We start from the raw sequence: 23,348 nt of genomic DNA, 5'->3' as shown, positions 1-23,348 counted from the left end.
CAAATCTCTAGAGGACTTGTTTGAAAATCAAACTACTTTGGGCATGATTTTGTTTTCTAGCCAAAGGAGCTATCAGAAAGAACATCAGCCTGTGTGGCCAGTACCTCAAAAAAGGAGTTTTAGTGGGCGACTGCAGGAAAAATAATAGAGGTCCCATTGACGTGTGAATGTCGGTGCTCGGTGGGAAGGATCTGAGAATCCCCTTCAAGAAATCTAGCTGTGACAGAATGCGTGAAGACCGTATGGCGAGCTGGTGGAGGATGGAAAGAGCCGATTGCTGCTAAACCTACCCACAAAGAACTGAACGCAAGACACAAAGACTTACTCTAAAGTAGATACAAGGATTCCAGGGACGTTTGAAGACGAGTGTCCGTTGATGAGCGCAAGCAGAAAGACGCGTCTCCTACAATCTCTTCTCCTTTGGTTAAGGATGGACGGCGCCCTCTCAGAACATGAACATTGTGTCTCCAATGCCCATCTGAGGGGCAGGGGCCCCAGACTGGGTTGCGTGACTTTGTCCCCGCATCGCGTAAGGTGGTCCAATATAATCGGGATGTTCGTGGGTGGTCACGTTGAGAGCGCCAACTGATCTGTGGCCTGGAACAGTCTCTGGCGCGTGGGCTCAGTGAGGATACCTGAAGCTTTGCCCCCACGTATCTTCCCTAAAACCTGTGGAATGAAGGGACTGGAGGCAAAGCATGCCCCAGGCAACCCTTCCATGGCAGCAGGAGAGCCTGTTGCCAGGAGTTTCTGCCCAGGGTTGCCCCGGAGCAGTACCGAGGATGCTTTCTGTTCACCTGGAGCAAAGAGGTGCCATACCGGCATTCTCCAGCAAGGGAAGACATCACTGAGAACTGGACAGCTACAGCCACAGCTGACTTGTCTTTATATTGGTCAGAGGGCCCCTTACTCTCCTGTGCAGCCTTCTCTTCAGGGTTAGCAGACTTAGCCTCTACTCCCAGATTCGTGCTCATCAAGGCTGAGGTACCGGGGAAGGGTGTTTTCTGGTCCGGATCCAAAGGGGGCTTCCTGGCCTTCTCCGGGATGTGTTTTCTGAATCTCACTTCCCAACCCTGATGAGTTCTGGTGGTGAGGTGGGGGAAGAGCAGCAGATGCTGCCCTTGGCAGAAGTGGGAGCCTCCCCCAGGCAGTAGGTGCAGAGTGGATAGTCATCCTGTCACGGAAAAGGAGGGAGGGCAGGAAGCACTTTTTGGACCGAAGACATCACTCCAGACGTCCCTGGGGGGAAACTCCCCAGGCGGGCTAATAAAAGCTCCCTAAGCTTCACAGTGCTACAAAAACCAACTAGCTGCAGTGTCGCTCCTGTAAGACGTGTCCCAAGGAGACCGGGACACCCAAGACTCCCTCTCCGACCGTGCAGTGGCAAGAAGGAACTGGAGATGTGTTGGCCCACGCACAGAGCAACAAGGCACGTGGAGATCAACGGACACTGTGCTCAAGGAATTCTTGAAGCTTAGGGACTGGAGCACAAAGACTCACTCCAGTCTCCGTCGGCCCACGCTGTGTTGAAGGAAATGAAGATGAAGGAAACACGGTGGACTCTCAAAGGGCTCTGAAATAAATGCCAAAAGGCTGAGTGGGGGCAAAGGGGATGCAGAGGCGTTACTGACTGCTCCATACGCCACGGATACAGAACAAGAAAAAGGCTCCTACATTCTGCAATCCGCAGGTGTCCCAGAGAAGTTAGAACACGCCCCTCTGCATGGGCAGCATCTCCTACGTCCATCCTAACGGTTGATGACAAATGCACTGAGGCTTTGGAACAGCCACACCAACAGTTTATGCTTTTACCCACATCATTTGGCTTAACCAGGAGACCTTACAACAGTGGTCCCCAATGCGGTGCCCACAGGGGTCTGTTTTGGAAGCAGTTCTATTCAAAAATCTTCATCGATGATTTAGATATTGGCAGAGAGAGGATATTTACTAAGTTTGCAGATGACACCAAGCTGGGAGGGGTTGCAAGTGCTTTAGAGGATACAGTCATAATTCAAAATGATCTGGACAAACTAGAGAACTGGTCTGATGTTAATAGGATGAAGTTTAATAAGGACAAATGCAAAGTACTCCACTTAGGAAGGTACGTTCAGTTTCACACACACAGAATGGGAAGTGACTGTCTAGGAAGGAGTCCTGCAGAAAGGGATCTGGGGATCATAGTGGAACACAAGCTAAATATGAGTCAACAGTGAGAAGCTGTTGCAAAAAGAGCAAACAGCAAACATGATTCTGTGCTGCATTAACAGGAGCGTTGTGAGCAAAACACACAAAGTCATTCTTCCGCTCTGCTCTGCACTGGTTAGGCCTTAACTGGAGTATTGTGTCCAGTTCTGGGCACCACATTTCAAGAAAGATGTGGAAAAATTGTAGAAGGTCCAGAGAAGAGCAGCAAGAATGATTAAAGGTCTAGAGAACATGAGCTAGTAGGGGAGACTGAAAGAATTGGGCTTGTTTAGTTTGGAAAGGAGAAGACTAAGAGGGGACATGAGAGCGGTTTTCAAGTATCTAAAAGGGTGTTACAAGGAGGAGGGAGAAAAATAGTTCTTCTTGGCCTCTGAGGACAGGACAAGAAGCAATGGGCTTAAGTTGCAGCCAGGGAGGTTTAGGCTGGACATTAGGAAAAACTTCCTACCTGTCAGGGTGGTGAAACACTGGAATAAGTTGCCTGGGGGGGTTGTGGAATAACCATCTCCAGAGATATTTAAGAGCAGGTTGAACACACACCTGTCAGGGATGGTCTAGATGGTGCTTGGTCCTGCTGTGAGGGCCGGGGACTGGACTTGATCACCTCCCGAGGGCCCTTGCAGTCCTAGTGTTCCATGATTCTATCATTTCCTTTTCTAAAGCCTCCTTCGGTCAGGGTTGGATCCATCTTCTGGAGCTGAAATAACGTTGTCCAACAATGAGACTGCAAGCTTCTTCCTGGGCACGCCTATAGCACTCAGGTAAGCGTGACTCTGCTTTGGGTTCCCACTCATTTCTACTGAAGAAGGTTTGTCGTCTTCAGCCGGTGGGTTCCTCACAGGGGGATCCGAAAGGCTGGGCGATTACTTTGGATTTTTTCCCTTCTCCTGCAGAGTCAGCTTAGAATCCGACTGGAGGCAAAGCCGCTCCGAAGCTTTGCCAGACTCCGCTCCCCCCGCCCGAGGAATGGCCGGCGCTGCCAAGCTGCTCAGAGAGACGGGAGGAACGAGGCTTGCACGGACTTGAGCAGTCCCATCTTCCAGAACGCGGGAAGAGTCGGAAGATGGCTCATCACGGAGTCCAAGGCGGGAGTTCCGCTCCGACTGTTATTCACTCCACAGAGAGACTGACTCACCCGAGCGCGCTGAGACCGGGCCCATAACGCTGGCCAATATCTTTCCCATTGTCCTACCCCGGGAGGAGGGGGAAACTCTTTTGGATCGGGGCCGCACACAAGAGAGAAGCAAACGAGTCCCTCGCTGCTGCGGCTCCCGACTGAGAAGGGACACTCCCCACATTCCCTCGCACGCCAGAGCCGAGCGGGGCCCAGGCCGGTACATGTTGTGTGCTCCACCCAGTGCGGGAACAGCGGGGGAGGGGAGGCTGGCTCCCCAATGCTGGGACGGAGCCTTAGGGACCGGATCCAGGCAAGCTGGAGGCTACATCCGGCCCCTGGGCCTTAAGTTCCCCACCCTTGTCCTACACCATCCCCAGTAAGGCCAGCGTCCGTAACAGCAGCTCTTAGCTGGATGCTTTCAGACGAGGACCACAGGAAACGTGGCCATTTTACAGAGGAGGAACTAAGTTGCAGCGACTTGCCCCAAACCACACTGCAAGTCAGCAGCGGGGCTGGGAACAGAGCCCAGGAGCTCTGACTCTGCGCCTCGTCCAGCAGCTTGTACCGAGTTTCCTGTCCGACAGCTGAGAGGTAGCACGTGCCGCCTGTCACGCCCGAAGCAGTCCGTCACGGGAGCGGGAGGAATGCGACTACTGCTGGCTACATACAGCATGTGGGGACGGAGGGGAGGGCTGCACTATCCGGAGGCACTGAACAACCCTCGTTATCCGCTGAGATCCCCAAGGGCGGCGGTATTAGGGGAGACGCAGAATTAGGCCACGTCTACACTAGCACTTTGGCCAGTATAACACATGGAAAAACGCAACCGGAGCAATACAGAGGGACAGTGACAGAAGCCCCAGTGCTGGGTGGGGGGAGGAAGCCGCTGTCCCGCTGACAGACCCACTGTCAATGTGAGATCTCCTGCCTGTCAGCAAACAGCGATGCCGTAGCGGTACAGGTGCCCTGGTACGGATGTGCCATGGGAAGGCGTCTGGCACAGCCGCAGCCGCGGAGGTAAGAGGGTTGCGAATAAGTCTTTCAACTGTGCTAATACAGCCGCAGCTGATCAGACAGGCACGCAACAGAGGCAAAAGAGTTTTTCGTACTGACTGGAAAGGTGCTGCCAATCAGAGCCCATGCGAACAGGTTCAGTAGCCTGAAAACATGACGCAAGGAGATTTCCCTGCAGACAGGCCGGCCCAGCGTGCTGCCTGAATCGCAGGAGCTGGTCACAGGGTATTTCAACGTTAGCCGTGTGGTTTCACAGGAAAGGGGTGTAAGTAGGGACTTCCTTTGCTTGGGCTTCTGAGGTTCTCACGCTTGTAGAAGATAAACAGGGGGTTACTAGCCCAACCAACCATGTCACAAAGTAACCTACTCAAGGCCTGGATTGGGATGGGAAGGGTTTGTCGGCAAGGTGTAGTAGCTTCTCAGCATGACTGACACGGAGGCCATGCCAAATTCACCAAGGCACAGAGTCACCCAGTGACCAGCACAAGGCATGAGCCTTCAGCACTCCCGTGTGCCCCACCCAACTGCCACCAGCTTGCTGTGGGCCCTTGGGCATGACACTTAGCTTTTCTCTGCCTCAGTTCCCCACTTGGAAAACAGTAACCCACCAGCTCTTAGCCTCAGTCATTAAACCTCTCCCCCTTAGAAGGCAGCTGTAGAGCAGGGGTGGGCAGCAATGTTCACAGGACGAGCCCCCCAAGAATTTGGTAAGTGGCTGTGGGCCGCACTTTTCTATTTCATTGTCGTTCAGCGGTGTTAACAAAAACACACCAAACACCTGAAAGACGGACAGTTTGCCGCAACAAGTGCCAGCACGAACAGCGCGTTGCCGGCGCCCTTCTGTCGACAGCACGAATGGCGCTCGTCGGGGGAGGAAGCATTTTTTCCATAAAAGAGCTGACAAACAGCAGCTCCACTGCTTGACTTTTATCGACATGGCTGTAGTGACCAGGGATGTTACAATGCGTTTAAGTAACTGAGTAACTGCTGAAAATGTCAGTGGTTACCCGAGTGGGGGGAGCAGTCGGCTGTTAAGCCAGTTCCCCACACGTACCAGGAGCCTGCGTGTAACCAGGACAGTTAACTGACGAGCTGGTGAACCCAGGCTCATCGATGAACTGTGCGCACAGTTACACTTTCGCATCCCTAGTCGTGACGCCGCCGTGTCACTAAAACCTCTGTGCTGCAGACAAAGCCTAAGAAAGGAGGAAACTGATTTACTGGAACAGAGAAAAAGAAAAAAAATAAAATAAAACCCACAGGGCCATCGAAAAAGGAAGAAAAAGAATCCCTGAGCTGCAGGCTAAAATGTGGCGTCTGACTGAACATGCCTCTGGGACACCCATCCGACGACTGATGGACAATCGGACAGGCCTGGCGCACACACAACACCTCTCTCCACAGCCAGAGCATCAGCACGCTGGAAAGCACCATTTTGAACACTCGTCTCCCCAGGCTGAAGGGCTCAGGCCTTCTGGGACCCAGGGAGACGGCCACTCCTCAGCACCAAGCCTTGTGCAGCAGGGAGAGAAACAAGGCCGAGTTCCCGCGGGCAAATCCCTGCCTCTCTGTGCCTCCGTTCTCACAATGGGGACAACAGCACCCGCCTGCGCAGAGGCATGAAAAGGGATGGAGAAATGCCTAGTGTGTTGCAGAGACAGAAATTAACGACTGTGAGGCACCCAGGTACTGCGGTAACGGGGCCATATACCTAACGATTCCATGGAGGGGAAAGACTTTGCACCTGCCGCTCCGGGAACCACCAGCCCTAGAGGTGTTAAGTCCTGGCTTGACAAAGCCCTGGTTGGGATGATTGAGTTGGGGTAGGGGGGGTGCGGGGGTGGGACTAGGTAACCTCCTGAGGTCTCTTCCAGCTCTGGGATTCTTTCGTTGGAGAACCCAGGAGAGGTGAATTGACAACCGAGACTCAATACGCTGGGGATTCCGATTAACCTTCCCAGAGATGGGGAAATGGAGGCAGAAAGATCTGCGGAAGGTCACAAGGCAAGTCCATATCAGAGCCCCTGACTGCTAGCCCTCTGCTCTGTCCACTGAGCCCCAGCCTCAGCACACAGCTCCCTTGAGAGGAGAGCGACCGAAAAGGACTCGGGGTGCTAGTTTGGTAACATTTTCCACACAAGTCTAGGGCACAAAGAGACAGCAAGGCAGGGGCCCGATGCAGGCACTCACCCCGTTCCCTGCCTCCTGCCTCCCATCTACCCCCCTCCTCCAGTTAGCCACAGAGCAGCTGATTTCAAACCACCACCTCCTGGCAGCCCACAAAGCGAAGGGTTACTCCGCTGGCGCTGAGGAAAGGCAGTGCAACGTTCTCAAGCCTTAGAGATGCCACCTTTGGTTTCTTACCTTTGATGGCGGTCTCCCCCCGTCTTCTGGTGCAGCCTGCCCGTTCTGCAAAAGGCAACGGAGAATCCACTGTTAGCAAAAGCCAGGCATCAGGAAAATGCCATTTTGGAAAGGGGCGTCCAAGTTGACCGGACGTGACTTGGGCACTTAGGGAAGGATGAATTCGGGTGGGCCGGATTTAGAAGCTACAGCACAGTTATGTCACTTACACATCAGAGAGATGCGGCAAGCTGGTAAAGAAGAGAGCCAACCAACCTGACATTTCCATCCCCCAGAAGAGAGACTGGTGTAAACAGCACCAATCTGGGACTCAGCCAAGTGTGCACGCTGGCTCCGTGCACGCTGACGGGGGTGGGCACAGGTTAAAGGAGAGGCCAAGCCGAGTCAGCTTTTTTAGGCCCAGCTAGTAGCAGGAAAAGCCGCTCGCGGAGACGGAGGTGGGCATTTCAGTCAGTGCAAAGTTGTATCCGAGACGGAAGTTACAGTTTTATGTGGACACCCATTTTAAGATGGGCTCATGCTTGACTTCCTTGACGTCACTGCTGACACTGCCCCAGGGACGTATGCCCCAGCGCCGGGCTTGAGGCTGCAAGAAACGCTGCCTTGCCAGCCAAACATCTAGTGCTGGGACCTGCAGTGAAGTCACGATCGGGGACTTACTCCCATAACAACTAAGCACCCAAACTGCCCTGGGAGCGAAAGTGGGGTCAAATTCAGCAGGACGCCAGCCCTGTAGGACCAAGCCAACATGGGGGCGAAAACAGGTGGGAGATGTTTACTTAGACATGGATGTCTGACATTCAGCAGAGTGGCAAGAACACCCCCTAAAAATCCTAACCCTGGAAAGCCATTTTATCCATGTCTCCTAAGCTAAGGTTCATAAAAGCGAAAGAATTGTAGAAATCCAGCTGCCTCGTCTCTATTTACGGTCTTTGGATCGCGACTAGAGCCCCAAAAGGCAGTGAAATTAAGCTCCCCTCATGCGCTTGGTGCTCTAATGTCGGAGTTTGAAGCATTGGAGTTGGAGGGGCTTAAATCAACTTTTGTTGGGGTGCGCGCGCACAACGTCCAACAACAAATGGTGCGTTGCCCCTCTTGGATTTGTGGATTTTAAAACAAGGCAGGGAAAACTTGCATTCGTGGGCAGCTTTTGGAGTCCGACACTAACAAAGTCTCCCTGTGACACTTCAGGGATTCGATTTCCACCATCTCTTACCAGTTTCCACATTTGTCATGAAGTGAGTGCGCGCGCGCGCACGTGCGCGCGCACACACACACACACACACACACACACACATTTTTGAACTCCATGCATACCAGCTGGTGGCCAACTCATGATAACGAGTTTTCAGCACACGGGAGGAGCTGGATGTCTCAGCTCATCACAATGGCAACCAGCTGGTAGCCTCTAAGGGGCAGGTGATCCCCCCTCTCCCGGAGGGCCACGCCCCGAGCAACACACTGCATCCATGATTGTAGAGCTACAGCCACTCACCACATCAGTTACAGAAGAGAGCGCACTCCTGCCCATGGACTGACGTTAGCCCTGCACCAGTTACACCTAACGGGCCCAATTGTGAGTTCACCCCAGTGCAGCACCAGCTGCTCCCAGTGTTCCTGAGCCACAGATCAGCCAGCAGTGTAACCCACTGCTTTTCTACAGCGGGGGTTTAAGCACATGCTTAAAGCTATTCACTTCAACAGGGAAAAACCAAGCATGCAGCCAAGAGCTGCCCGGAATAGGGAGGACAAACTGGGGCATGTGGAAATCGCCTTGGCGTGCTTACTGCGTTGCATGGCGTGCGCAGCGCAGGTAAGCAAGGAAGGAGACGACATGTTGGGTCAGAGCAGTGTCCTGCCTGGGACACTGGCCTGTACCACAACTTCAGGGAGTGTCTAGAAAAGCGTAAGGATGGCGTGATCCATCCACCTGCCACTCCTGGTAGTCGGAGGCTTATCGAGTTGCCCCAAGCAGGCTCCTGGCCATGACGGCCAGTGTCCAGGGGGATGGATAAAAATCAAAGATGCTTAAAATTAAACACACACACACACACACACACACACACACCTTTTTAAAATCAATCCTACATTTCTCATTCAAAACCAAGTCACAGTTAAATCTCATCACCCCCACATGTGCAGCCAAACGGATGAATGGCTACTTGACTTTGGAAGCGCCGGAGGCCACAATGATACTCTCAGCACATGCCAAGGGCCGCAACTTAAGTGTGGTTGCATATACATGCAAATCTATATGCAAATCTACATGCAAATCGCTTCTTTCACACTGACGGGCATGAATACAAAGATTAAGGCAAGACTCTACAGCACACAGACCCCATTTAAGTCAGTTCTGTTGATATTAATAAAATGCAATATTGACCCGATTTCTACCCATATGACAGCACTCAATGAGCAATGACAGTCCAGGAATTTAACTACTAAAACGCATCGCAACAGAAGACCATTCTATTGGCTGCTACTTTGTTTTGGCTCCCACCTGCAGGCCGCATGTTGAACCCCACGTAAACCCAAACCGCCCCACGGACCACAGCACACAGGCCGCGGGCCACATGTTGAGTAGCCCTGCTCTAGCCGGTCCAGCTGAACTACCAACTCTTGCTGCTTGAAAGTTCCAGGCTTTCCACTTCTCTCTCTCCGCAGACTAAGAAGTGACACGTGCAAAGGAGGACAGGGGCTGGACCGCATGGTATGTGCTCTGTGCTTGTGTGGTAGTGGAGCTGGGCCACGCATGGCACAGTAGACAGAGACACAACAGGCAGGGAAGAACGGAGGCAACACAGAAAGGAACTGTGGAGCGGACAGGAAAGAGAAGGGGAAAATATTAATCATCGCACACACGGCTTCCTCTAGTTCCTCCACAGAAAAACTCTCACGGCTTCTGGGATTCTTTTGTTCCTGGGTGGAAAAGGAAAACGTGTCAAGTGTAGGCAGGGCAAGAAGACAAGGCAGGGCCTCACTGCAAGGGAAACTGATTATTGGGAGGAAATGATGTGGCTGCAGAGGGGGATGTGGCTGAGTGGATCAACTGGTCAGTGTAACTCGATTCACAAAACGATAAGGAGTCCTGCATCACCTTAACCACTAATACATGTATTTGGGCCTCAGTTTCCATGGGTAAAAGCCCAATGCAGCATTCTTCAAGGCTCTGTCTGAGTGTAAGTGGGATTCGACAAGTAAATTCCCAAGCTGTTTGTTTTGTTGCATGTTGCTAGGGGGCGGGGGGGGGAAAGAAAGAAAAAAAAAAAAAAACTTAGCTTAGCTAACCCTTAGGCCTTGTTTAATTAGTTAACTAGGTTCAGAATCCATCACTCGAGTACACAATACAGAGAGCTGCCGTAAGAGAAATCTAGAGTTGTCCAATGACACTGAGGTTCATTTTGTTATTTTCTAGGACGTAAGACTTGCCCCTTATTTTGGAACAGCACCGGCCCCAGGCAGAACGGTGATGCCATAAGTCTGTTCCCTATTTAGTTCAGCATCACTCCGCTTTTCCAAGGGAGCCCCGTCTCCACTTGTTTTCTCAAAAAACCAGAAGTGCCAGTGAGTTCAATGGGACTTTCTCCAAAATTCAGAGCATTCTAAGCACAGTCAGCTTTGTTGGTAACTTGATTTAAATCAATCCACCCTGATAGCCAGGATGGATCTATCCTCCATGAACGTATCCAATTCCTTTTTGAACCCAATAATACGTTTGGCCATCAGAAGACCTGTCGGCGAGGAGTCCCACAGGTCACGGGTGCATTGTGTGGGAAAGTATTGGTCGTGCATATTAAACCTGCTGCTTATTAATTTCGTCAGGTGACTCCTCGTTTTTGTATTGCATGAAAAAAATTTTGTATTGCATCTCAATGTGGGCCAGACAGTCCGGGCTGGTGAAACAGGCTCCCCTGGGCTTCCTTTTGAACAGAAAACGATCCAGATTAATGACTCCCGACTGGTTTCTAGGCACGAGGATTGCTCTTGGCACCCCCTGGAATCCCAGTTCTAGATGGAGGTAAAATACAACAGAAGGCCTGGGGCCGTTTCCAGCCAAGGCAGACAGATCCTCATCAGCCACATCCATTGCTTGGTCGCGTACATGGGAGAAAGGGTTTGTAAGGCCTCAGGCCACATTCCCAAAGGTATCAGGGCTGCTCGTCCCACCTCAGCCACTCAGGAAGGACGCCACGTTTTGTGCCCTCTCGTGCAGGTTAAAGATTCAGAAACATTTCCAACCATAAGTGGCCAGAAGAAAACCAACGGGGCCACCACGGACCCAAACGCCAACGGAAACAGCGAAGCGCTGGCAAGAAATCGCAGCCCGTTGTTTAGGAGAAGCTGTCGGAGGCTTTAGCCTACACAGGAACATGCAAGAACGGAGGGAAGAGCTTTCCCCTGCACAGAGAATGGTGCCTCCGGCCCCCACCAGCGCAGAAGTGGTGTGTCTATCGGCTCTGCTGTTAGCGAGACAGTTCATAGGTCACTGCTCTTTCCAAAGTGCGGCGTTGCAAGGGTTGTTTGTGTGTTTAACACACTAGCAGACTTACCCGGCATTGCCCGGGGCCTTCAGGGCGGGCAGGGGTGGGTGCAGGAGTCAGAGGGCTGGGAGGTTTGGGGGTTGCAGGATTCAGAGCAGGGGATGGGATGCTCGGGGCAGGGGAGCTGGGTCTGAGGAGCCTCAGCAGAGCTGCCCGCAGTGGTGAGGACAGCACTGCAGCTGCCGGCCCCCTCCCGCGGCTCCTTCGGGAGGAGGGAAGGGGACTCTGTGATCCTGGTTGCAGACTTCTGGGTGGGGCCGGGGCTGAGTGGCCAAGCCTGGCCCCAGCAGGCCCTTGGGAAACGGGACAGCTCCTGGAGGGGAGAGCGGGGGGGGGGGAGGGGGCTGCGCAGGCTGGCCCCAGTAGCTCCTTGGGAAGGGGGCTGGGCTATGTTGGTCAGCCCCAGCAGGGCTTCTGGGGGAGGGGAGGCATCCAGGGCTAAGGCTGGGGGTGGTGCGAGAGATGGGGGGAAGGGGGCCTGTACCCACGGCGGGCAATATGGAGCGCTCTGGCCCTTCTTTTCCTGGTGTGGCCTGTGAGCACTCTGCAGTAGAACTGTTCCCGCGCCGCTGCCCCCCAGTGGTCACTGCAGAGCACAACTGTCCCTGCTCTCAGCCCCCTCCTTTTGGGAAACAATCGAATTCCAGGCACTTCCTGTTTCCCTGGCCCAACCGCTCCCTGACTTTGCTTTAAGTTAGGAAAAGAGGAAGCTGCCTGTCAAGCATGGTGGTCCTGGCTCTTCCCGTTTAGGAGGAGGGTTTGACCAAACATTCTCCCAGAGGGTCTCATGAACAGACAAACTCACTCTTAAGAGCTGAGCGAGAGAAGCGGTGGAACGCCCCAGCGGACACAATCAGCAGCCGCTCAGAGGCAACGCGAGGCAGATGCCAGGAGAGGGAACCAAGCTTCGTGTGGGCCTAACTCTGCTTTCACTTGCACCCAGGCGACCCACGGCAACTGCCAACAGATTGTGGGGCACCCTGACTAGGGCTGCCAAGCCTCTGGGGTCCGACCGCAAGGCCTGGCTGAAAAGAGACCCTGGCGGCTCTGGTGGGTGCTGACAACCAGGCCAGTAAGAGTCCAGCGGCAGACAGCAGGGTCCTGGGCTCTGGCACGCTCCCCACCTGCCCTGGCTCCTGGAAGCGGATGTCAGGTCCCTGCAGGCCCTAGGCAGAGGGAGGCTCCACTCAGTCTCCTGGCCAATGCCGGCTCCGCAGCTCTGATTGGAAGGAACCGTGACCAATGGGGGCTGAAGAGGTGGCTCCTGTGAGTGTGAGGGTGGCACCGGACCGAGCCTCTCTGGCTGCCCAGCGCCTCAGGATCACCGCAACCTGGCGGCCGCTTCCTGAGAGCCGTAGTGAGCCCCACTAGGACTCTGTTCCCTCAGCCCTGAGCCTCCCTTCTGGACCCCCAGGCTCCTGCTCCAGCCTGGTCAGAGTGAAGGAGGGAGGGAGGGAGGGGAGAGGAGAGCAAAGGATGGAAGGAGGGAGGGAAGGAGCATGCAGGGGGCGGGGCCTCAGAGAAGGGGCGGGGCTGGGATGCGTGCGATTATAAAGTTTGCAATCCTAACTCAGATGCCCCTAAATAGCCTCGGGAGGAGCCATGTGGAGGCAAAGGCCAGAGGTCCTCAACCAGGGCATGTGTATCCCCTGGGTTCATCAACTCATCTAGATATTTGCCTGGTTTTACTACCACAGACTTCCTAAAAGGCACTAGTGAAATTAGTACAAACTAAAATTTCATCCAGACAAACGACTTGTGTCTACTGCTCTGGGTATTATACGCTGAAACGTAAGTACAATAGTCACATTCCAATTGACGGTCAGATGGTAAAAACGAGGACCTAAACAATTCCGTCACAGGGCGCTGGGGCCCATTGGTGGTTTTATGGCTGGTTTTGTACGTGAGTCATTTTTACAAGAGGGGAATCTTGGGGTACCCGAGACCAGACTCCTGAAAGGAGAACAGTCATCTGGAAAGGTGGAGAACCACAAAGTCCTCCACAAGTGCACGCACCTCCACGGAACACAAACCCCACCCCCACGCAGAGAAAAGCATCTTTTTCTCTGCAGTCTAGCAGGAGGAAAGCAAGAGGCTGTGGAAAACGCACACAACTCCTGGTTTTCACCCTTGGCTCAAGATCCTTGAGAGCAGAGATCTTTGGCTGGAAGGGAGGGACTATCGAAGCCCAAGATTTCAAAGCCCCAGTGAGCTGTAACCGACAGACAATACTCCCTTTGAGTTAACAGTTCTAGCCCAGTCGGGTCTCCTCCTTTCACCCTCTTGCCTCTTCCTAAGCACGTACCCCGAGGTGCCACGGTTCACAGATTTCCTCCCACCACGGAGCACGTTTGCAGAAAACGATTTGTGACGGCCGGTACCTGGCCGGGGAGCGGGAGGAATGCCAGGAGAAATGCAAATGAAGCACGTAGTCCGGGGTGCTTCACACGCACACACGTGCTTTCGCCGGGAACTGAACCCATCCAACAAGAAGTCACTTTTCAAGCCTCCGTACAACTGAGCTTCGCTGGGAGAAGCCTGCGCGCCTTGAGCCAAAACGCTTCCCTCCCCCACCCAAGAGGAAAAAACCCTTTTACCTCCTCACCTGCTGGTTCCCATTGAGATCTCGGTGACCCATCTGGAGCGATGATCAGAGTGCTGTCCTGACACGTACGGAGGCGTCACCTCCCCCCGCAACAGGCTGCAGTTTATGGCTTTTTACATACACCGGCGCACAGTTCAGGGGTTTTCAGCTTCATCACTTTGCCTCGTAAGACTCGGTCTCAAGGGTTCCTCCTGCGTCCCTCGTACCTTCGCGGCTAACTGGCCAGAAGTGGCACCAGCACCGACAATCTCAGGCAGCAAACTGTTCTCTCGCTTCCCAAAAGCGCCCCACCCACAGCGTGACTCAGCCGAGAGCAATGCTGGAGACAGCATCCCAATCCAGGTACGGGGTAGGCAATGCCTGTGGCAAGAGCGCCACTCTCTGAGGCGCTGATCTTGAACTCCCGAGTACTGGGCATTAACAAGGGGCCGACACTGACTGGACCGGAAGAGCCACTCTCACGAGGCATCTCAGCAGCCTGCCCACCCAGCTCCTCCAGCCAGCATGGCTAAACCCGTCCGAGGAAAGGGCAGGTTAATCCGACGCGCCCCCGGGAGCACTGGGATCAGCCGCCACTAACTCAGAAATACCCTAGCACATCACGCCCAGAACCAAGCGTGGCCCCTTTCGTACACAGACGAACACCACAGGTCTGTCTGTGCAAGACAATCGTCTCTTACGGAAACAAGGGCACATCGTTACATAACCCTCCGCCAAGGCTGCACTCGGCGATGCTTATCTCAGGACATCTTGCTTTTTAAATCCCTTTAATTCCACATAATCCTTCGCGCAGCCAGAAAGCAGTTGTCAGAACTGGACACGGTAGCCATGGCTGCTCGGAATCAGAGAAGCAGGAAGAACTCCCCCCCTCCTTGCGATCAGGGGAGACACGGCGCTTGTTGCCTTACTGCCATTCAGGCAGCCAAGGCGTTTATTTTCAAATGAGAGGATTCAGCAAAAGTGGAGCTTTGCACTACCAATATTGCCAGGGCGTCTAAATAGCAGCTCTCTCTCTGAAGCATTACATCTCAGCTGGTCACTCATCAGATGGCTATAAAATAGAACTAGACTGGGCAGAACTGCATTTTTTAAGTCATTCCAATGGAAAATATTGATTCTTTTAAAGCATTTTTCAGTTATTGATTTAAATTTTTACAGTTGCATAAAATTAGGGGGGCGGGCTGAGACAATTTGACGACAGTGGTTGTTGAGATTCAAAAAGCTGAAGCTTTATAACCACTGAAACACAAATTGTCAAGATCACACCTCCAAAAGCTACCAAGTAAATATCCTCAAATCAAAGTAAGAGCTCAAGAATTTACTACTTTGCCTAATGTAGTAGGGAAAGAACCTGAGACATAAGCCTTTGTATGAGAGACCTGGTAGGAGGCAGGTCCAGCTCACAGAATTTTGCAAGAGCAGGGATGACATTTCAGAAATACACATTTCTAAGAAGTGATCGACACAGAACACTTACGCAAACACGTCCCAATATTAAGTGGTACCAGAACATTCTGGTATTAAGGATGGTACAAAAACATTTCCCAAGGACAACAGAAGAGACGCTCAGGATAACAATACGCAATAAAGATGCTATCATTGAACCAACATGTTGGAGGGTCAGTATTAACTTGTTTGTATCGGGGTATGAAGATGCATTTCAGAGGGAGTATTTTGGTTCAGCTGGGAGAGAGGGGTGGGGGGAAGATGGAAAGTTCCTCCCCTCCATTTACTGAGCTGTGTACATTGTCACAGGCATATGTCTCTTGTAGTATTTTTGTAGAGTTTGCCAGGTGCTATTAACTGTGCTTTGCTGACAATAAACCTGGCCTGATGCCTTCGTCCCTTAACGAATCTTGTGGTCATTGGACAGTGTACTCGAGGTCTGCTGTGCCAGCTGTCTGCACAGGACTGGAGTTGCACACAGAAGAAATATACACATGCAGCCAAGCATCTGTTGATATCTCACCACACCTAGCTGTAAATATAGATTACTACTGATGGAAACACTTCCATCCATTTATATTTTTATAGTGAAAATAATGTTTGCCGACACTTACCTATAAAAATCGAATCCTTCCATATCTAAATATAACTAGAGTATAGCATATAAAAAAAAAACCCTTCTCCACTCACTTCATTAAGTACTTAGGGTTTTGTATGTAACGCACTCTCCCTCTAATGACATGCATCTGACGAAGTGGGTCTTTGCCCACGAAAGCTTATGCTCCAACACTTCAGTTAGTCTATAAGGTGCCACAGGACTCCTCGCCGCTTCTCCCTCTAATGAGAATCAAACCCTTAGTTCAAAAGTCTTTGGTCCTCACACATGCAAACTGGTTTGTTGCTAATTAAATGGAACTGAGAGACGGTTGAGTGTGGTTTGAGAAACGAAAATGCCACAAAATAAAGATACCCCCACACAATACTGCATAGCCCAGATAACAGGCTGATAAACTGCCCATGCGAGGCTGGAGGAACGTATTAATAGAGATTGATATCGCAATACCTTCCTGCTTTATCTTCTAATCGCTGCTGCATGTAGCATTCAGCTAAGATGTTCACAGGAGACAAGTCAGCCATGACTTTTGTTCCGTAGAGACAACATCTATAATGGGCAAAATAATTCCAATCTGAAGTGACTCTCAGTTCGGCTGCTGCTGCATGTTTGCCTAATGCAACAAGAGTTTCGTGAGAAAAGCATTGCCTAGAAGTAGCTTGTCATTCCTCTGACAATTAAGTCACTCGGATTCATTTTCTACTGCTGGCATGCTAGGTCAGCCACTTGTCCTACCTATGGGAGCAACACTCTGATCCATGCAGAAAGCAGAAGAGGGACTTAAATATTTGTGGAGCTGAAGTCAGGCCCTGGGACTAGGCTGCCTCCCTGTGAGCCACCTGCAGCGTGTTGGTCTCACACACACGCCCATGCATACCCCAGAAAGCAGCTCCAAGCTCCTTGTTTGAGCACCTGAGCTTGCTGTGACAAACCATGGCCAGTCACAAGAACAGAGATTACTAATGCTGCTGGAGCGGAGGGGGGAGGGGAGAGGCAAGGGAGGGGATTTGATTCCTGACACCACCTCTGCTCCATGACTCAGAAAGCAAAGGTTTGCGGAAGCCGGTTGTGGCAAGGAGCCCAGAGCAATTTACTTACCTGATGTTTCAGAGACGTCTCCCTTCCTAGCTACGACCCTCAGCACCCTTTAATAACCGCAGCCCTTTCAAGCTGTGATTGACGTTCAGCCTGCCATCCCGGCTGTACATTATGCAGCTCTATAGAGACTCCACTAGGATAGAGCCAATACACCGGCCCCTGGCCCAGACTTGAAGATGAAACAAAAATCCATCAACCCTAGCCACTGCCCATGCACACAGCTCCCCAGTTAGTTTGGGATATCAGACTGGGGATTTGGGGTCTACGTACAAGATGAATTTTCAAAGGTGCTATGCACCTGCTGGTCCCACTGCTTTTATTTGGAGTTGAACATGCTCAGCACCCCGGGAAAGTGAGGGGAAGGAGGCAGGAAAAGAGCCACAGCCTTGATGCTTCATTTAGGCTACTAACGAGACAATAGATGAAAATATAGGTTGAACCTCTCTAGTCCGGCACAGTCTGGTCCGGCAACTTCCGTGGTCCCGCGTGATTTTAGTGAGCCGGATGTCCATTTATCATGGGTGCGGCCAAGTTTCCCACAGTCCCATAAAGTTTGTTTACAGCCCCTAGTCCTGGCTCTCAGAGTTCTGTGCCGCTCTCTAGTTCTAATGTACCCCGAAATGTCTTGTAAGAGCCCAGGGAGCAGGGGCGGTGTTGGTCATGCTGCTAGACAATATCCAGCGCCCCTTGGTTCAGCCCTGGTCAGGGCCCGAGCGTGCTGGACTAGAGAGGTTCAGTTTGTAGTTCATTCGTTTTCTCATTCTTCCATCATAAGAAACAAACTTCACTTAGGAGACTGGTATCCAAACAGCCTGGACACAGGACTCCACCCCACCCCACCCCACCACAAACAAAAAACCCAACCCAGACGCCAGTTTCAGGCCAAATGCACAGCTCCAGCAAGGTTGACTCATTCAGCAGACAGGCAAGCTCCACACAACAGTGTTGTCTGGCCAGAGGGTTAGGCAGTAAATCCCAACCCTGCCAGCAGTAGGGCATGTCATGGACACTGGTATTTGATTTGAACTCCTGCGAGCGTTTGTAGGAAGTAATCTGGCACTATGAGGTTGTCTGATTTGAAAGGGGAGAAAAATGCGAACGTAAGCACTGTGGCACCGCCATCTTCCAACTCGTCACAAAAGTCAGCCCAGAAAGCACCGCACACTGCCAAGCATCAGGGTCAAATCAGTGTGGAACCTGTCCCACTCCTGTACACACATGCTCCCTAGAGACCCACAGCGCTGCTACTAACCAGCCCGGTGGGCTTGGCTGGCAAAGACGGGCCAGCTGGAACCCTGGCATGTTCTTGACAAAACGTTTTGTCACTGTCATTGCTCGGTGGCGCCAACCCGGGGCCAAGGACTGAGAAGTGGGACCATCAGGAAAGACCTCGCCAGCGGCTACGTTAAGTGTTTGGGGCTGGCCTGTTTGAGCGGAACCTTGACTTGTGCAGCTGCCTGAGGCGAGAGAGTGGGGTGGCCGATTCTCAGCTCACATCTCAGCATAAAAGGGGAGCATCAGGGCCTGAGAAAAAGCAGCCGAGGAGTAAAGCAGCTGGGTCTAGCTCCCATTACTAGGAGCTCAGCCGCAGGGGACTGAGGAGCATTTACGCTGAATACCAAACACTTTATTTTCAATTTCCACAGCAGAAGCCTGCACCAGTGCTCGGTGGTGGCCCATGCACTAGCCTGTCCAGAGAAACACAAGGACAGGGTGACTCGGGGTGGCAATGTAAGCAGGAAGGGAAGGTGCGCGTGCGAGGAAGGAGTGCCTATGCGCAACAGAACACCTGGGAATTTTAGACACGTGCCCCTCCGAGCAATGGGTTCGAGACGTGCCAATGGGGAGGGGAAGCCGCGCAGAACTAATGTGGAGGTTCTGATGTGGGTCTTTGGAGCGGTGACTGCATTTTCATCCACGTTTGGAAAGACCCTAGATCTAAACAGTGGGAGATTCTGAGAGAAGGGGAGAGTTCCCCCATTTCATTCTGCACTTCAGAGCATTTGCTGGGTTTAGTTAGGCTCCTAAAGGTTGCCAAGCCTGCAAACTAGATACTCCCCCATCCCTAAAAAAAGATAACCTAGGGTCATATATAGCATAAGGAGTGAGCAACACGCTGATCTGACAGATCAGTACAACGCATGCAGTCTAGCTGCTGGATGGTTTTCCAACAGCCCCTCAGGAAGTCGGATTAGCAGTGCGTGTGTGGCAAGAGTCTGACACACTTAAGAGAGAGCTGCAGACAAAAGACACTTTTGGGGGAAGTTAGTTCCGCTCTAAGGCTGAGGAAGTACAGGCAAGACAATCCTAATATCTGTGGTCTGTTGTTTTTATGTGGAACTTGAAGAACCTCCCCCAGGGGTTTGGTAGCACAAAGATTGCTCCAGGACTGACGCTAACCCAGGACTGGGCTGCACAGCCAGCTGTAAACCCACAAGGGGTCACCCCCAGAGGGGCACAGCAGGCTAAATCCCGCAGTGAGAGAGGCCAAATCAAGGCAGGGGATTACAGCTGGCAGCCCAGGGCAGCAGGCAAAACCCACAGGATTACCGGGAACCTGCCTCTTTGCTCCAATCAATCGCTCCAGTGAGAAGACCTGGAACCTGCTTGCAGACATGTTGATTGAATCAGGTGAGAAGTGGCTGCCCCCCCCTTCCCCAAAATGAACCGTCTCCGCGCCTGCGGGGCAGGGTGGGAGCAGAGAGGGGAGGTGCGGAATCCCCAATTGCATTCATCTGATCAAGTACGCGGCCGTGGTGGCTTTAATTAGCAGGCGAGCCTGGGGCAGGGCTCAGCTGCCAGACACCTCCGCGGGGTGAGGTGAAGAGGTGGGTGGAAAAGGAGACGGGGCACTTCCTCTGTTCGACGGGAAACTTTGGATGTGTGTGTAGACACAACACCCCTCCCCCACAGATACACACCCCCGACACACACACACCCCACGCGCGCACACACCGATACACAGATACACACACAGACCCCCCCACATCCCATGCACAGACACACTCAGGCCCCCCCACATCCCATACACAGATACACACACAGACCCCCCCATATCCCATACACAGACACGCACTCAGACCCCCCCCACATCCCATACACAGATACACACACAGACCCCCCCACATCCCATGCACAGACACACTCAGACCCCCCCACATCCCATACACAGATACACACACAGACCCCCCCATATCCCATACACAGACACACACTCAGACCCCCCCCACATCCCATGCACAGACACACTCAGGCCCCCCCACATCCCATACACAGATACACACACAGACCCCCCCACCCATCCCACACACAGACCCCCCCACACAGACACACACACTCAGACCCCCCCCCCCCACATCCCATATGCACAGACTCACACACACTCCGGCACTTTCTGCTAAGCGCTGACCCCCCCCCCCCCCCACCGGGCTTTCCAGAGGAGGGGTAAAGATCCCGCCCGCCCCCCACCTCCCGGGGTCTCGCCCAGCCGCGTCTCTAGCTCAGCCCCAGCTCGGCAGGGGGGCGGGCAGGGGCTCCAGTGGCCTCCACCCCGCCGTGCAAGGGGCACCGGGGGGCTGCCCCCCCGCGCCCAGATCCCCCCCGCAGCGAGCCGGACCCCCCCGCACCTCCGGGTCCAGATGCACCAGCTCCATGTTGGGCCATGGGTCCGCCAGCTGGGCGAGCGGCATCGCGGCGGCGGGCGGCCCCGGGAGCGGGGCGGGCTGGCGAGACGGGCTGGGGGGCCAGCTCCGAGCCCCGGCACTCGCCGCGCCGCTCGCCGCCCTCCTTGGCCGCGCCCCCGGCGCCGCCCCCGCCGCCCCATTGGCTGCGGGGCCCCGCCCGGGCCGAGCCTGGGCTCGCCGCCCGCCCTCGGGGGCGCCCCGCAGCCTCCGCCGCAGGGGCCACAAACTCCCCCCGCCCTTCCCGGCTGCCCCCCCGCACCCCACCTCTGCCCCCTGCTCCGGGGGCCCCCAAAGGCTCCTTCCCAGGGGCTGCCCGGCCCAGAGAGACCTGCCCCCACCCCAGCGCCCCAGGGGGCTGTCAGGCCTCGGCACGGGGGGGATGAAGAATCAGGCACCAGGGCCCATGCTGCAGCGCCAGGAGTGGCTAAAAAGGCCCCTTCCTGAGGAAAAGATGCAGCCTCAGTAGGTCCCCTCCATAGTCCTTGCCCCAGAGAAGGCCCGGCCTGAATGGGGCCCTGCAAATTGGGGGGCATCTGCTTTATAAGCCATGGGAATCGGCATCTGCGGAGTTGGGGGTTGTGGACCCCCATTGCGTATCTAGGACCTTGCCCATTTGCGGTTCTCTCCTTCCTATCCGTGGTTCTCCGCAGCCACGGGCCGGCGTGGGCATCTGAGGCTCATTTTGGGGGACACAGATGCAGATACAAATTGTGTTGCTATGCAGGGCTCCGGGCACAAACCTCTGGGTCAGAAGATGACAGAGTCTAATGGAGATGGCTAAATGTGGCTACATGTTTGAGACCAGAGATCAGACGTGGTCGTTCTGTTTTTCTGAAGTACTGGGGTGTCAAGGTCTTGTGTTTCCCACCTGATTTTCTGAAGGGAGTAAGAATGAAAGGTATTTTGCCTTCTCTTACGCCTGCAGCAGGTGGCCCACCACGATACAGCAACGGGCTCCAAATGTATGTCTGGTAGAGCTGTATCTTGATGTTTAGTGACAGTTTCTTGCTATCCCACAGGCACTTCGTCAGTCAACTGAAGGTGGTAGCAACCTTCCTTGTCATCTAGAGATCAATTATCTGATACCCACCAGAAAGGAGGTCACACCAGTGGTAGCAAGGCTGGGAAATGGAAAGAGGAAATGCTCAGGGTGGACAAAGGCTAAGTGGTTTATTCAAGGCCATTTGGCCAGTGAGTGTCAGAGACAGGATCTACAGGCAGGGATTTGTGGCTCTATCTACCTAAGTCAATCCACTAGACTAGGTTGCTCTACCTACCAAAGTACAGAAAAGAGACAGAACAGTCCCTTTTTCATTTCCCCTCCATTTGCTTGGTCAGAGGCTCCACAAGGGGAAAACTGGGGGCAGTGGTTTTGTATCTGAGTTTTTTCTAAAATATATTTATTTTTAACCAGGGCTGGGCTAAGCCATTTCTGAGGTGGAGGCTGGCTGAGAACAAGTGATAAGAGGGGATGAAGTCAGAGCTGATTAATCACTGGAACAACTTATCAAGGGATTCCCCATCACTGGAAGTCTTTAAATCAAAACCAGATGTTTTAAAAGCAAAAACATCCTTGTCCATGAGATAAGAACTCGATGCAGGAATTCCCGGTTAAAGTTCTATGGTCTGTGTTACACAAGAAGTATCGTTGGACTAGATTATCCTCACAGTGTCCGTGGGCCTTAAGATCTATGAATGTACAGACTTATATGTAGGAGGAAAAGGAGAATGCAAGGCCAAGGAATAAAGTTAGCAGAAGTGGAGGCAAACAAAGGTCAGAATCAAGGAAGGGGATAGAGGGTATGAACATGATTACCCAGCAAAATCACTTCTGTGGTCTGTCAGGCATTAAGCAGAAGGAAATAGAGGTGGAGCCTCAAGATTTCTTGGCCAAAATAGGCAGAGGGAGTACAGATCGAATCAACCTGTCAAAAGATACATACAATTGAAGACACGAAACAGGCCAGTATTTCAACATATGGTAGCACTATGGCTGTGTCTAGACTGGCCACTTTTTCCAGAAAAGCAACCGCTTTTCTGGAAAAACTTGCCAGCTGTCTACACTGGACTCTTGAATTTCCGCAAAAGCACTGACAATCTTATGTAAGATTGTCAGTGCTTTTGCGGAAATACTATGCTGCTCCCGTTCAGGCAAAAGTCTTTTTCCAAAAAACTTTTGCGCAAAAGGGCCAGTGTAGACAGCAGAGATTTGTTTTCTGCAAAAAAGCCCCGATCGCGAAAATGGCGATGGGGGCTTTTTTGCAGAAAAGCGCATCTAGATTGGCCACGGACGCTTTTCCGCAAAAAGCGCTTTTGCGGAAAAGCGTCCTGCCAATCTAGACGCGCTTTTCCGAAAATGCTTTTAACGGAAGACTTTTCCATTAAAAGCATTTCCAGAAAATCATGCCAATGTAGACGTAGCCTATATGTTAAGACAAAGCTCAATGGTTGTGCATAGGCATTTACATGCATTGGGTGAGTAGTAATGATGGTCGGTGACAAGATCTTCCCTAATTAATATATACGAAAATATATATAATATATATAACTGAGCACTTATAGAAGGTACGGTATTCATGGGAGTCCCTGGATTCCTTACATTTTAAAGCCGCTCATGATTATGGATGGTTTTAAGCACTGTTTGTAACCTACTTTTATGTGT

The 23,348-nt window shown here is 52.7% G+C and overlaps 1 protein-coding gene across 4 annotated transcripts in view; it reads right to left on the bottom strand.

Annotated features, from left to right (window-relative positions):
* Positions 1-20,787, bottom strand: part of RPS6KA1 (ribosomal protein S6 kinase A1) — a 66,057-nt gene extending 45,270 nt beyond the window's left edge. For 3 of the 4 annotated variants that reach the window (XM_075908912.1, XM_075908913.1, XM_075908916.1), the window contains exons 1-2: positions 20,630-20,787; positions 6,701-6,745 (exon numbers count right to left, since the gene is read on the bottom strand). In XM_075908912.1, the coding sequence (XP_075765027.1) occupies positions 6,701-6,745; positions 20,630-20,692 (108 nt within the window). In that variant the 5' untranslated portion in view covers positions 20,693-20,787. Of the gene's footprint in view, positions 1-6,700; positions 6,746-13,846; positions 14,093-20,629 lie in introns of those variants that run through there. The other variant, XM_075908914.2, reaches the window with a different exon arrangement.
* Between the last annotated feature and the right edge of the window lie 2,561 nt (positions 20,788-23,348).

Source organism: Pelodiscus sinensis, chromosome 26 (genome assembly GCF_052426305.1).
Source record: "Pelodiscus sinensis isolate ZL-2025 chromosome 26, ASM5242630v1, whole genome shotgun sequence".
In the NCBI taxonomy this organism is placed as follows: domain Eukaryota; kingdom Metazoa; phylum Chordata; order Testudines; family Trionychidae; genus Pelodiscus; species Pelodiscus sinensis.
The sequence above is the reverse complement of the archived record's forward strand: the minus strand, read 5'-3'. Positions and strand labels throughout refer to the sequence as shown.